Source organism: Falco rusticolus, chromosome 3 (genome assembly GCF_015220075.1).
Source record: "Falco rusticolus isolate bFalRus1 chromosome 3, bFalRus1.pri, whole genome shotgun sequence".
Taxonomy (NCBI): Eukaryota; Metazoa; Chordata; class Aves; order Falconiformes; family Falconidae; genus Falco; species Falco rusticolus.
This window is the reverse complement of record NC_051189.1, coordinates 79,551,259-79,564,613: the sequence shown is the minus strand read 5'-3', so window position 1 is coordinate 79,564,613 and position 13,355 is coordinate 79,551,259. Positions and strand designations below refer to the sequence as shown.

The following is a 13,355-nucleotide window of genomic DNA, read 5'->3' as shown; positions in this document are numbered from 1 at the left end:
GCAGCAACCACCTTCAGTATCAGCTCACCTCTTTTTCTGTCCCAGGCGTACAGCTCCTTTATCCCCAGCTCCTCCAATGACTTGGTAAGTTCCAGCTCCTCTCCAGTGATGCCATCTCGCAGAAGAACAATGTGCTCTTGACTGACTTCACACTTCTCACAAATAGCTGGGATGATGTTGTGGAGAGGCACCTCTGGACTAACTCGAACCACAGCCTTCTGCGTCTTCAGGTAGTTCACTACCAGCCTCACAGATTTCTGCAGAACAAACCCAAACTCTCAGCCCTCCCTCTGTGATGGCAAGAAAGGCAGTGGGGACTTCTGTGGTGTCTTGACTCCTCTTAGACAAACTTATCCCACATGCACACTATTGCAAAAAATACTATTAGAAAAAAATAATAAAAAAAATATCTCGGAACTCCCCTGTCACTAACGAGACATTCACAAGAACAGGCAAACAAAGAAAAGGAATCAGAGGCAGACATAATTTGTGAATGTTTACAAGTACTACTCTGAAAGGCATGACAGTGTAATCAGCTATTCTGATTCAGAATAATAATAATTTCAGCAAACACATTTGGAAAATGGCTACTGCTTAATCTTCACATTACCGTGAAACACATTTATTAACAAATAGTCTTCTTGCATATCTTCAATAAGGATGGCAAACAAAATAACCACCAAAACCCTGTCTATCTCCACACAACCCCATAACCCTAATTTCAGCCACTACTGCAATTTTCAGTCACCCTCGTCTTCAATCAAGGGTCTTTATAAGACCAGATTTCCATCTGTCCAACCACAGGCAACGTAACATTTTGTCTAAATGCAGGAGTTCAGACTGCACCTACCAGTCTGAATGTAAATCAGTTAAGCAGGTTATAGTCAATCTCAAGCCTTTCCCATCTGGTTTGAAGATGCCAAGACTGAATGAACTGCTTGAAAGCATAGGAATGAAATGATGTTTCATCACACCATTTTAGCCCTACAGCATACCAACCTCAGGGACCCTTGGCAGGGGACGTTTTGTCTTCTCTTCAGGAACCTTCTCCTTCAGAAGTACTGTCTGTACATCCAGTGCTCCTATCAAAGTGTTTGGCTTGTAACTCAGAGGTTGTTGAGTTCCTGATGACTTCAGTTCAAGACTATGTTGGGATGGATTTAAACGATACTGGCTGCATAAATCAACCAACAGATCCATCACAGCTTTACTGCAGGGAAGAAGACATTCACCATTAGCTAAAAATGTACCTCAGTTTTCATATGGGAGAAAAAGACAATGGAAACTGTGGATGTGTCACTAGTTAACTATCTTTGGGAGGGAACAGCGCTAATGCTTTGAAATGCTAAACAGATCAGATAAAGTGTTAGGAATTACATATATTTGCACTTCAGTATGTTTATGAGCTGGCAATTAACTGTTCATCATAAGGCAGACAACAGTGCCAATAATAGCACTAACAAACATGATGCACTTTATCCGCTCTTGGCTTATCTGCTAAATCCATACATTAGATTCTCCAATTCAAACCCTGTTCCTTAACACGAAGACAAGATATAAATAAATGATGCACTCATAGTAAGATAAAACTATACCTAGACCTGAACCATCATATAATGCAACTCAAAAAGGAGCATGTAAATCTGCAATGAAAGGTAGACAATATTTTTGTTTCCAGCTTACAACTTTCCCTGAACCCATCTGATACCAGCAATATTTCCAAGTACAAGAGATCCCTTCCATATTTATTTTAGTCAGGATAGTAACCCTATATAAAAACATCTGGTTTCAAGTATTTGCATTATCAATAACTATTATTGCAGATGTGATACTTAAACCATGAGGTTAAAAAGAAACAGTCACCACCCCTCTCTTATGCCATGCCTCTGCATGGAGGTACTCCATTTTGTGTCAATAACTCAACACTCACTGGAGCTTGATAGTGCCTCACACAGCAGATACAAACTATGTTCCTCCACACCCCAGAAATTTCCTTATACCAAGGCACTGAAGGGTTCCTTTTATTCAACCTTCCTCCTTAAAATTCCATCCAGAATCAGAGAAAACATGGGTTTTAAAACTAGTTGTTTCTGAAAAGTTCTGGTTTCATAAACTAGTTTCTGTCATCAACAAAACAACGTAACGTGAAAAAAATTACCATTTGTACCTGAAGCCTGTCATACATATGGGATATTTTTCTTCTAGCAGAAGTGAAAATAAGTGCACAGGCAGCACATTTGCCAAAGGAATTGGCATCTCTTCTAATGTGTAAACTAGAAAAACTGTATTCAAAAACCGATTCAAAATGCAAGCAAATTCAAAGAAAATTAAATCCTTCACAGGTTATTAGCTACCACCATTACATCTGTAGCTCAAGAATTGCACTTCAACTGCAAGCTGTCGGCATCTAAGAAGCTACTTGGGGCAGGGGCGGGGAGGGGGGGGGCTGCCCATCTTCTTTCTAAGTTTATGGTTTTTGCCAACAACTGCTCAAGAACTTGAAGAACCCTGGAGAGCTAATAGCAAAGACAAGAACGGAAAACAAGAACAATCCCTTGATTAACAGGCAAAAGACTAATATGTAGGTGACAGATCTTCCCACACAAGAGATGAGAAAGGACTTGCTTTACAGTAACCTATTTCAAGTTCAACTGAGTTACACAGTGTGAGCTGAAAAAGTGGCAAGCGTGGAAAATTTATAGAAGTGATCACACTGAAAGAACAGACTGAAAAGATGATGACTGAAGATCAAACAAGGAAAACAGAAGTTGTTCATATGTAAAGGAGGCTTCAGAAAAATAGAGCACTGTGGTAACTGCTAACACAGAGAGCATCTAAATAGAACCATGTAGCATCTAAATTTAAACTGTATCAGGTCATTTCATGATGACTTATTCTGGCACTTTCCTCAAGCTGCAAACATCTGTATTTCACAGCCATGTTCAATTCAACTGTAATATACCACAAACCAACAGAAACATTTATACCTACTTCATCCAAACTATAGAACCCCACCTATACCTACATTTGAATATGAATATTGAAAATACATTAACATTCATTAAACTGTGCTGCAGTGAGAATTTTAAAAAGTGTCGGTCTGCCTGATACAGATCTCAGTTTGTCTGTTTACAGACATATTTCTTCTAAACTAGAATTTGCATGTGTTTTTTCCCTCCTCAGCCTTATTACTATTGTTTAAGAGAAAAGCAAATAACCTGGCAGAACCGCAATACCTGGTGTTCTATATGCTAGACATGTCTATTTAAAGTGGAACACTAATATACTGATGTAGTGCATAATATTGTGATAATTCATTCAAATTTGGACAGTTACCTTGCCTCATATCAACTATTTCATTAAAAACACTTTAAAAAAACCCCAACCACAGCACATGAAAAGGGATTTTAAAAGAAATACATAGTTTATCAAGAGAACAGGTTTTGATTCTGTGCACCTTCCACAGAAATTACGAAATATGTTCAGCAGAAACAGTATCACAATTGCAACAAGGTTAGAATCCACACCATCCATCTGAGAAAATAAGTTGTAATCATGCAAGTTGAACACACTTGTCCAGACAATGACCAATTTAAAAATCCAGCGAAATTTGAGGTTTCATCTTACTGCTGATTACAGAGCAGGTGTGTGTTAAGTATCACATTTAAGGAACAACCCATCTGGAGCCATGCTGCTCAGAATACACAACTGTTCCATGAAAAGCATCCCCAGGCTTCATCTGTACCATTTAGAGGTATAAATTGAGCAGTATCTGTGGAGCTTTTGAAATAACTTCAAAGTGAATAGCATGCACTTCCCAAAATGTACATTTGGGAAAATAATTTCCAAAATAGTTCAAAAGGAACAAAACCAAAAGAAAACAAAAAAGAAAACAAACAACAAGAAAAAAGGAAAGAATACATCAGAGGAATTCTACACACAAAATGCAAAATTAATGTGTTTCCAGAGAAGTATGGGAGCTGGGAAGTCTGTGGAATGAAGTTATTCTTGTATCAGATTGCTCTTTCACCAACCTGAAGAATTTTTCTTCTAAACTGTAATACAGTTCAGCTTGATTTTAAATGAGAGTTCTGTTTCAAGTAACTCCATGTATATGCCACACACAGAAGAGAGCCACAAAAACAAAGCAAGGGAATGGTACTGAGCCATCTCCTAATTGAGATTAACTTTGCTTTCTAACCTTGAGCTGAATACGGCTCTTGGAAGATGCAGAGTGAGTCTTCGCTTCTATCTTGTTCCAGACATATGTGCACTTTATGTTAACCTACTTCTAAGACCTGATAGAAAGCATACTCTATTTTGAAATTCAGGTGGTTCTAATCATAAATTAAATCTAAAGCTGAAATGAAGAAGTTAAATGTCTCCTGCTCTCTCAACTACTCAGCTAACAAACAAAATACTTTATTTTAATAAGATGTTGCTGAAATTTTGCGTGGAGAGACCAAACACTGTGACAGACACCACGTATCAATGACTGATAAGCAAATACCAGAGCACAGAAATAAAACCGGAGCATCAACCCAATTTAAGATTCAGGTAAGATCGTCCAGAAAACTATTCTTAGCAAAAGACAGTACTTTGTCCTGATACTCTGCTACTAAGCTGTTTGATGTTTAACACCAATTCTGAACAGTAAAGAATAACTACTACATCAGCACTACTATTTATCAGACTGAAGTCCTGATCAAATTTGAGCGTGTCAGACCACTTGTGTCCTGTTGTTCACCAGCAAAATGCAGCAAAGGCATCTACAGTTTAAGAGGCAGAAACCACCAGAGTTGTTTTGGCTGTGGTTTAGCCTAACCTCCTTGGATCACAAAGAGAAATCCATTCTAAAATACAGTCTTGTACATCTAGGAAATAAAATGTGTACGATAATCAATCAAATTGTACTCTATCAAATGACATTCACTTTCCTATTACCTTCTACTTTTATGCTACAAATGCCCATTAAAAAATATCTCAAACAGAAGGAAGGAATCTTCTTTATTTAGGTCAATGCCAAACACACTAATGTGAGTCTCTGAAGTGACAACTGATTGGAAAAGAAAAACAGTAGTGAAAGGGGGTGACCTGAAGTCTCTGACACTTTCACTATCTGCATTTTAAAACAGAAAATAGAGTTGGTTATTATTTTCTCACGCTCCAACACACTTTATGAAAGGATCAGAAACTTTCCGACACAACCAGAAATGTAAACACTAAATAGCAAGCTGCATCAGAAGTAGTACAGGAAGCATGACAAACATATACCCACGAATGCTTACTACTTCTTTTCTTATTTTGCTCATGTGTATTTGGGTCTTATTTTCCATAAATGAGCAAGTTCACCAAAGGAACATCAAGATGACACAAGAAGAAGCAGAGGACTGGGTTTGTTGAGCCTTCAGATGAGAAGGTGAAGGGAGATCTCGTTGCTGTCTGTAAGTACTAACTGGTAGGCTTACAGAGCCAGACTTTTCTTGGTGGTGAAAAGCAAGAGGGCAAGAGGCAATAGACACATGCTAAGACAGGAAATTCTATTTAGGTGCAAGGAAACATTTTTTCACGGGGATTGTCAAGCTCTGCAACAGGGGTACAGAGAGGTTCAGAAACCTCCTCCCTGGAGTTGTTCAAACTTGCCTGGAGGAACCTGCTTGTGTGAGACCTGAACTGAGCAGGGAGTTAGAGCAGTTAAGTTCCAGTGGCCTCTTCCAACATCAATTATTCTGCACATTTTTCTACTAAGATTTTTTTTTTTTAAAGCCTACATTGAACTACTGTAGTTTTGACCTGACCCCTATTTAGTATTTAGTTAAGCTCCTTTTTAATCCTTTGCTGTGTGAGCCCTGTTCATCTTCTTCTAACAGCACCTCTTTCATGTTTTACCAACCTGGGCTGATTTCGCACCTTCAGTCCTTCTTGAGACACCATTCTATATACTGAGCTATAAATCCACAATTAATATCACTATAGAAGTCTTTCACCAAGAATTGTGTCAGCACAGAAATATTCTCACATTACTTTTATGCTCCATATAACATACTGTGCACTGAGCTCTGAGTTTGGGGCTACACCTTCAGCTAATTTATTATTTGCTCTAGTATCCTGCTCTGCGTGACAACTTTTGTAACATTTAAGATAACAGCAGAAGCAACAACCGTCCAATCTACTGTTCCACTTATTGGTCATCCATGTGCTGACAACTCCAAACAAAACATCATTTAGCTTCATCATCTTTCTGCAGTGTTATTTCAAATACTACTGACTTCTCAAGCTGCTGACAATAAATGTCTATATCTGTGTTAATCAGGAAGTCCTCCTCAGTGTCAGTGTGAATGGAGACAGACACAGGATCTCTTTATTTATAGGTTACCCATTGAAAGTATTACCTGTGAGAATCACAAACAAAAAGTTTCTGGCAACTCTTGTGAGTTTTTCCATTTATTTTCTTTCTCTCTAAAGCCACTTTCTTTCTTTCTAGCCATTGCCTCTGTCAGACCTGCTAACAGTTTGTGTGGATCTACTACAGATCTATACACATCGTGTGTAAATGGCCAACACTCTGCCTACCCTTTCAGCACATCAGTTAATCTATATTTGTACTGTTGCATGAGCACTAATTGGTGGGTATTTTATAACCTTTTTCAAGGGGGAAGAAGGCTAACAGTTTTTCATGAATACTTTTACATGTTTTACAGTAGAGTTCACAGGGACCAATTATTTCAAAAAAGAAAACAGTTTTTTAATACTTCTATTGCTGCACACACTCCTTAAGGACTTAACTTTGTCCTAAAATCTGCACTACGTATTTCCAAAATCTGGAATAAATTATGCACTATAAGACGGCAATAAACTCTTAAAGAAAGACTGTCACTTTGAGTTAACTTTTATAAATACAACTATTTAAATGTTCCAGATTCCAATATAATATCTTTAAATAGCACATCCTTTCTTTTTTTCTTAAACTATCTTTCAAGAAAATTTCATGAGAATCTTCTGCCCTCTTGCTCATATTTATAGGAACTTTCTGTAACAAAGTAAAATTAACAAGTTGCTTTGCTTACATACAAATGAACAAACTGAAAGAGGTAATTTTGACTTTTAACTTGGTTCATTTATAATAACCTTAAGTTATACTAATTAACTACAGTAGTTATATTGTCAAACACCCTCTAGTGTATTCATTGCTCTGTGAACTGCTTTCTTGAAATTACAGAATGATTTTTCATTATGATGATGCCCAGGGCAAGGTTTTGCAAATTTTTCTGCAACAGAAAAGCTATTTCCCCAGGGTACTCAAAAACAGATTTTGCAGAATTCAGTTTTAATGATGGCAATGAAAATACTGAAGATTTATAGCAGTACAAACAACAGCAGAATTTGTCTGAAATGTCCTTCCTTGACAACACTGTAGATAAAAAGAGTGAACAGGGAAAATAATTTATTACCTGCACTGGCTCCCACACTTGTTTCAAACTACATGAAACATTTTTTTACTTTAGTATCTTCATCATTAAATATCTATCTCTGAGTATCGTTGCACTTTGTAGCTGTCCAGTTCCCAACATCAAACCAATGCAAAAAAGACAAAAGCGCCTGGGCTTTCACCCAAACCTGGAGACTAAAGACAGTTCATCCCCTAAAAAATTCAGATGCTCCTGACATTTCTTGTTTGTGTTCCACAACCCTAAAAACATAACCAGTGCTCACATACAGAAATAAATCAGGGGCCTAGGCCTGTCATGCATACAATGGAGAGAAGCACCTTGACAGAACAATGAAGAGAACGTTTTGGTTGCTTAGAGTGCTTAATGTAGATGGCATAAATAACCCCACAGAAACATCTAAGGTTTAATTTTTGACATTTCAGGTTTTAGTCCACAAACTAAAGATTCTGATAATTAAAATGCTCCGTCTCAGTGTAATTAATAGCAATGGTAGTGATAATAATCACCTGTGCGAGAGACAAAATATTTATTCTACAGCCATTTTCCATTTGTTCTCTGCTGCTTGTAGCTTTTATGTTCTTCAAAAGGTCACATTAAAACACCACACTTGTAGTACTCTTAGAGTGTCTGCTTTAGGATTGGGTTATTTTTGAGGGAAAAGAAAATCGTTTCTAACCATACGGCAGTTCTGTATCTGTCTATACAAAATGCTGCATGTCTCTTGTTAGCTCCCAGGTGGCTTGCATTTGCCAATGAAATACCACCTTTCTTTGGGATCTAACGGCCAGTGAGTTTCATGCCCTGCTCTACTTTCCAGGCCTCTTCTTTCTTTCATTAAGTCCAAATTGCCTCATAAAAACTTGATCACTAAATGTATAATTTGAGAACTCTGATAAGCACTGCTTTCCCTTAAAATCTTTAACATCACTCTGGCTTTGGGGCTGACTCACACAAGCTGCACTGGTCTCCTGGAAGCAGCTAAGCAAACACTAATTTCTACAAGAAAAGTAGGGGGAAGAATGAAGTACCAGACACTACATGCTGCTGGACACATTCTCAGCCATCAAAGTAAGTACTAGACAAACAGTCAAAATGGGCTAATAGAGCAGACCAAGAATAGTTTTACAGGAATGAAGAATAACTATTGCAAACCCCAAATGTAAAATAAGCACAGACATTGAATTATCAACAGGCATCTACATAACCTCCCAACCTAGTATTATCACTCTCTACAGTTTCTTGACCACTGCTGATCACACCATTGTTTGCCACAGTTTCATCACAGTATTTAATATATTTTTAAAACTCTTCCAAATTCTTTCTTAAAGCTAAGTCTCCCTCTTTTGGAAAGTTTCACTGAGAAGATGAGGAAAAGGAAGAGCTCCCATGGTGAAGAAAATGATCTCAAAAATGCCTTTCCTATACAATTAGTGCTTGACTGAACTCAGTGACAAGGAGAACCTCTCTCTCTTTTATATAGAAAAGGCTTCCTAAATACCAGATGTTTTGGCTGTCTACACAACTGCAATGTATTTGTGAAGGCAGGATCTCTGAATGTGATGCATCATTCATCTTCTGAGTTTGCTTCTTGCCACGACTCCAGACAGGCATACTGTCTGGATTTTGCTGTTTGGCAGCAGCACCTACTTCCACTGCACCAAAGCCCCTCTGTTTTATGAGATGTGATACAACCTAAGACTAGACCAGTGGCACTACATGGAAGAGACGGACTCATACATGTGCTGAGAGTGACCATGGGGAAAACGGACAAAACAGTTGCTAAATCCTTCCTGCCCCAGCAGAGATGGTCCATTCTACATGGCGCTCAGGACTATCTGGTACAACAACTGCCTAAAATGCACAGGTAAGCATGGCGGAGAAATCCCATCAACTCAGAAAGGCAGGCATTAATATGAGCAACTACCCTACTGGGAACAGAGGGCCCAAGAAACCATGAACTAATCAAAGTCTTACCTTCCTTGTACTGTGCTCTTCTGCTCCACCCCACTGGGCAAAATGACTGTGAAGTCCACTGATCTGTTTATCATGTTCTCCTTCATGCTCACAAGGTTCTGATCAGAAATTACAGCTGTCTCTGCAGGTGACTTATGCTCACTGTGAGTTCTACTTGCTGCAGAAGGTTGATTTGGTGGAGGAGGAGCACGAGCTTTCATTCTTCTCCTTGAGAAATAAAGGCAAGAAAAAAATTAATTACACTTTGTTTGCAAGAAATTAACACATTAATATGAAAATATGTTCTTTCAGCCATAATCTTAGATTGTTTAAAAAGTTTCTCTAATGCAAGCCATTTTTCTTTTATCACAAAACTTTTCAATGGAGTTGCATTTTATATTTACCTCCTATCTTAAAATTATGCTAGTTTTTTAATTATGCACACTCCTACTGTTTGCTTTCCATGCCCCAGAGGATGAATCAGTTCCATAATTAGGATATGAAATAATCATTATTCTGTTGAGTATGAAGCATGCTCCTATGAAGAGAGAAACAGAAATGCTGGGTCCAGTCCAGACTTGACTCAAGAAAGAGTTGTATTTACATAAATGAATGTTTCCTCCAAGTCAGAATGGCAGGAGTAGAAGCAGGGTGAGGTTTCATTCAGCTATGTTTGGGTTCCACAGTATTACTCTACTTGAAATACGGTCTCTTCCTCTGCTCTGAGTAAGTAGTATTAAATCTGGCTCGACATACTTCATAGGGAAGCACTATGAAAAGGTCAACCATGAACGATATCACTTCTTACCATGCAACGCTGTAGAGATTATAGCTCTTTGAAAGCACCCTGAAGAGAACCCATTCTTCAATAGCAGGTTATGCACCATGTGCAGTGTACAGAAAAGCTGCATGAACTTGCACCAAACAAGCAGTGTACTTTACAGAGAGATAAAACCATCACAAACTCAGTTTACTTCACTGGCAAGCTGCCAGACAGATAAGAAACATATGTGTGCTGTTAAACTTCTGAATAGCTGGCCTCATACCAAGCACATGTCTAAGAGGATTCTGATGATTAATATCCCAGTGGCCTTTTCTGACTAGATTTATGCCTAGTTTAAGTCACATTTTAGTGTAACAGATGGAAAAGCAGTAAAATATTTACTGAGAAATTATTACCCAGGCTTAATGCCTGCATTTTTAAATCTGCCTGGTTTTAGGCTGCAGGAAGAGAAGAGATGATGATTCTGCACATCGTTTTCACCCTGCGAACAACATTAAAGAGAGACCCAGAAAAGAAAAGTAGAGAAAAAGCACTCTAACCCTTAAAAGTCTGCAAAGCTTAGTGTATGAATCAGCCAAGGCCAAAACTGTGTTCAAAGGCGGGGAATTAAAAACTTAACGGGATTAATACTAGACCAAAATCTTCTTTCATTAGAGACAACCTGTATTCTCACAGATAAAAAGATTATACATACAGTTTGGATGACCAATGTAAACTCCTGGCAGAGCAAAAAGTAAAAGCTGCATCACACCACAAAAAAAATTTATACACTTTTTAATCAGAATTTGCATTTGACAAACAATTTCTATGACATGTCTCAACTTGCAGGAAATCACTACACTGCTCTCTGAAAATGAAATTTCACTGAGACCTCAGCAGGACACTGTAAATTTAGCAGTGATGCAGATACTTCCTTTCATTTCTCATGTGCTAACAAACAGCATTCTCTACAAATATGCAAGGAGAGCTTCTGCCATATTTACTACCATACAGCAATTCCTCTTTCATGGGGAACTTCCCCTGAACATTCACTTTTTATCCTATATACACCCAATGAGTCATGCAGGATCAGTCATTAACTTGCAGCTCCTACACTCCTCTGCATGGAGGTGATAATAAAAAGTTCAAGGCTTTATTGTTTGTCAAAGTACCTTGACTTTCTATATGTCTGAACTAAACTCTTACTTTATTTACTTGTCTATTAAAAAAATTTAAAAAAATGGGATTAATCTTCTGCTCACATCCCTTTACATTTGGCTACATTGTTATTTGGAAGGAGGTAGTGAGAAACATGTGAGTTTTGCATAAATCTAGATCATACTTATGTAGCTTTACAATCATACAGTGCCACATAGAAGGAGTTCAGATTAATTTACAAATTATGTAGTTCTTGCCCCTCATAACATCAACTGCATAAATATAAATAGCTACAGAGATTCACATCAACTTGTTTCTTAAAACAAGCTTTTCTTTTTTGTCCTTAAAGCTTGTTCTATAATGTGGGGGATAATTCCAATACAGTGCTCCTGACAAAGTACCAAAGAGGGTGGGAAGAAAGGAAGCAGACAAGTGTCCTGAGCCTGGCAGAACTAGTTTTGTTTAATTATGATTTACCTGGACTTGTAAATTCCAGATCTCACTGTGAACTGAGATAGAGGAAATGAAGCAATGTTAACAAAATAAACATGAAACTGAAAGTAGCTAAAACTGGAGAGACTTTAAACTTCAGGGAGAAGTGAGCAACTGAACTCTGAAGCTGATGAAGAAGCGTGAAGCAAATAGGGAGTATGCTACCCATGTTATTTGTTCCCTAGTAATAACATAATGCTGCATCTGGTTTTCTGAAGGAACAAACGAACAAGGTCAGACACCTTAATACCAATTTACAGCTCTGAAATGGGAGCACAATTTTTATTTGGCCGCTTTTTAAGTACTCTCTACAGCCAATTCTGCTGTAATAGACCTTGTACAACACTGCTTGGGGTCAGGAGTGTGTGTCAGGAAATCAGTCATCATACCATCAAAAGCATCAGCTATACATTGACCAATGATGTTCACATTACCTCCACAAAACACGTAACAATGCGTGTTCTTTTTGGCATTACATGGTCATGGCCTTTTAGATACTACAATCCTTTCTGTAGAAAGGACAGTGCAGGTCTGGTTTTTTCAGAGACATCAGAGAAAGTAAAAGGGAAAACATTCCCACGATGAGTCTCTCCAACCTAGCAACAGTTCAGGTGACCTCATACGAACTTTTCCACAATAGTGACTATGTATTCTCTTGAAAATGCTGCAACTGCTTTAAATGCCTGATTTTCAACATTTTCCAAATGACAGATCTCAAGCTATTTCAGTGGAAGCGGAGCCCTCTAAAGTTCACATTTGCAGAGCGATACGTGGCACAGATTTGCATTCCCTAGCCAACTTTCTGAAACATCCCAGTAGTAGCTCCACAGACTGAAATCCACATTTCTAGCTGTACCTTGGATCCACACAAGCAGCTGTTTTCTGACAGACTCCAGCAACTGCAGTGAGAAAGTGCCGAGAAACCTGTTAATACTATTGAATGCAAGGCAGAAAACTAAGTCAGCTTTCTCTGACAGAGCTACGATGGTTATAAAGGATAATACAAAAGCACTCCACAATAAAAGCCTTTTTGTTCCCCCACTAAAATAATACACAGTGTGTGATTTAAAAGGCTGTTTTAAGCATGGGTACTTTTCACACTATAAACATAACATACTATAAAAAAGTTGCATACCATTCTTCAGTGTAAGCTAAATTCAAGCTAAATTGAGCTCAACAGCTATTTTTTTTTCCCACAAACATCTTTCAGTAAAGCTACCTGTTAAGCCTCCCTGCCTGCCATTAGTCCACAGATGAAGTTACAAGCGGGAACACTTCAAACCCATGATTTGCTCACAGTTCCATGAATGCTTCAGTCCAGCCCCTGATAAGGAGATAGAGTCAAAACAAGCAGCTCATTCTAATACACAGATGCATAGTGTCTTTTACTGAGGCCTGAAATAGTTAATCCTAGTTTACTGTAAGCTGAAAAAATGTATATAGCCATGAAATAATTAGGCAGAATACATAAATAACCTACCATCACTGTTCTCAGTAACAGCATCAGGCTTCCCAAAATGGGTAAGGAAAAACAAGCA

The 13,355-nt window shown here is 38.1% G+C and overlaps 1 protein-coding gene across 8 annotated transcripts in view; it reads right to left on the bottom strand.

The window, feature by feature from the left end:
* The window catches only part of COBL (cordon-bleu WH2 repeat protein), a 206,459-nt gene that overhangs the window by 107,802 nt on the left and 85,302 nt on the right, over positions 1-13,355 (bottom strand). For all 8 annotated transcript variants that reach the window (XM_037379292.1, XM_037379290.1, XM_037379291.1 and 5 more), the window contains 3 exons: positions 9,426-9,632; positions 1,000-1,210; positions 29-257 (listed from right to left, as the gene is read on the bottom strand). In XM_037379292.1, coding sequence (XP_037235189.1) covers positions 29-257; positions 1,000-1,210; positions 9,426-9,625 — 640 coding nt within the window. In that variant the 5' untranslated portion in view covers positions 9,626-9,632. The remainder of the gene's footprint in view (positions 1-28; positions 258-999; positions 1,211-9,425; positions 9,633-13,355) is intronic.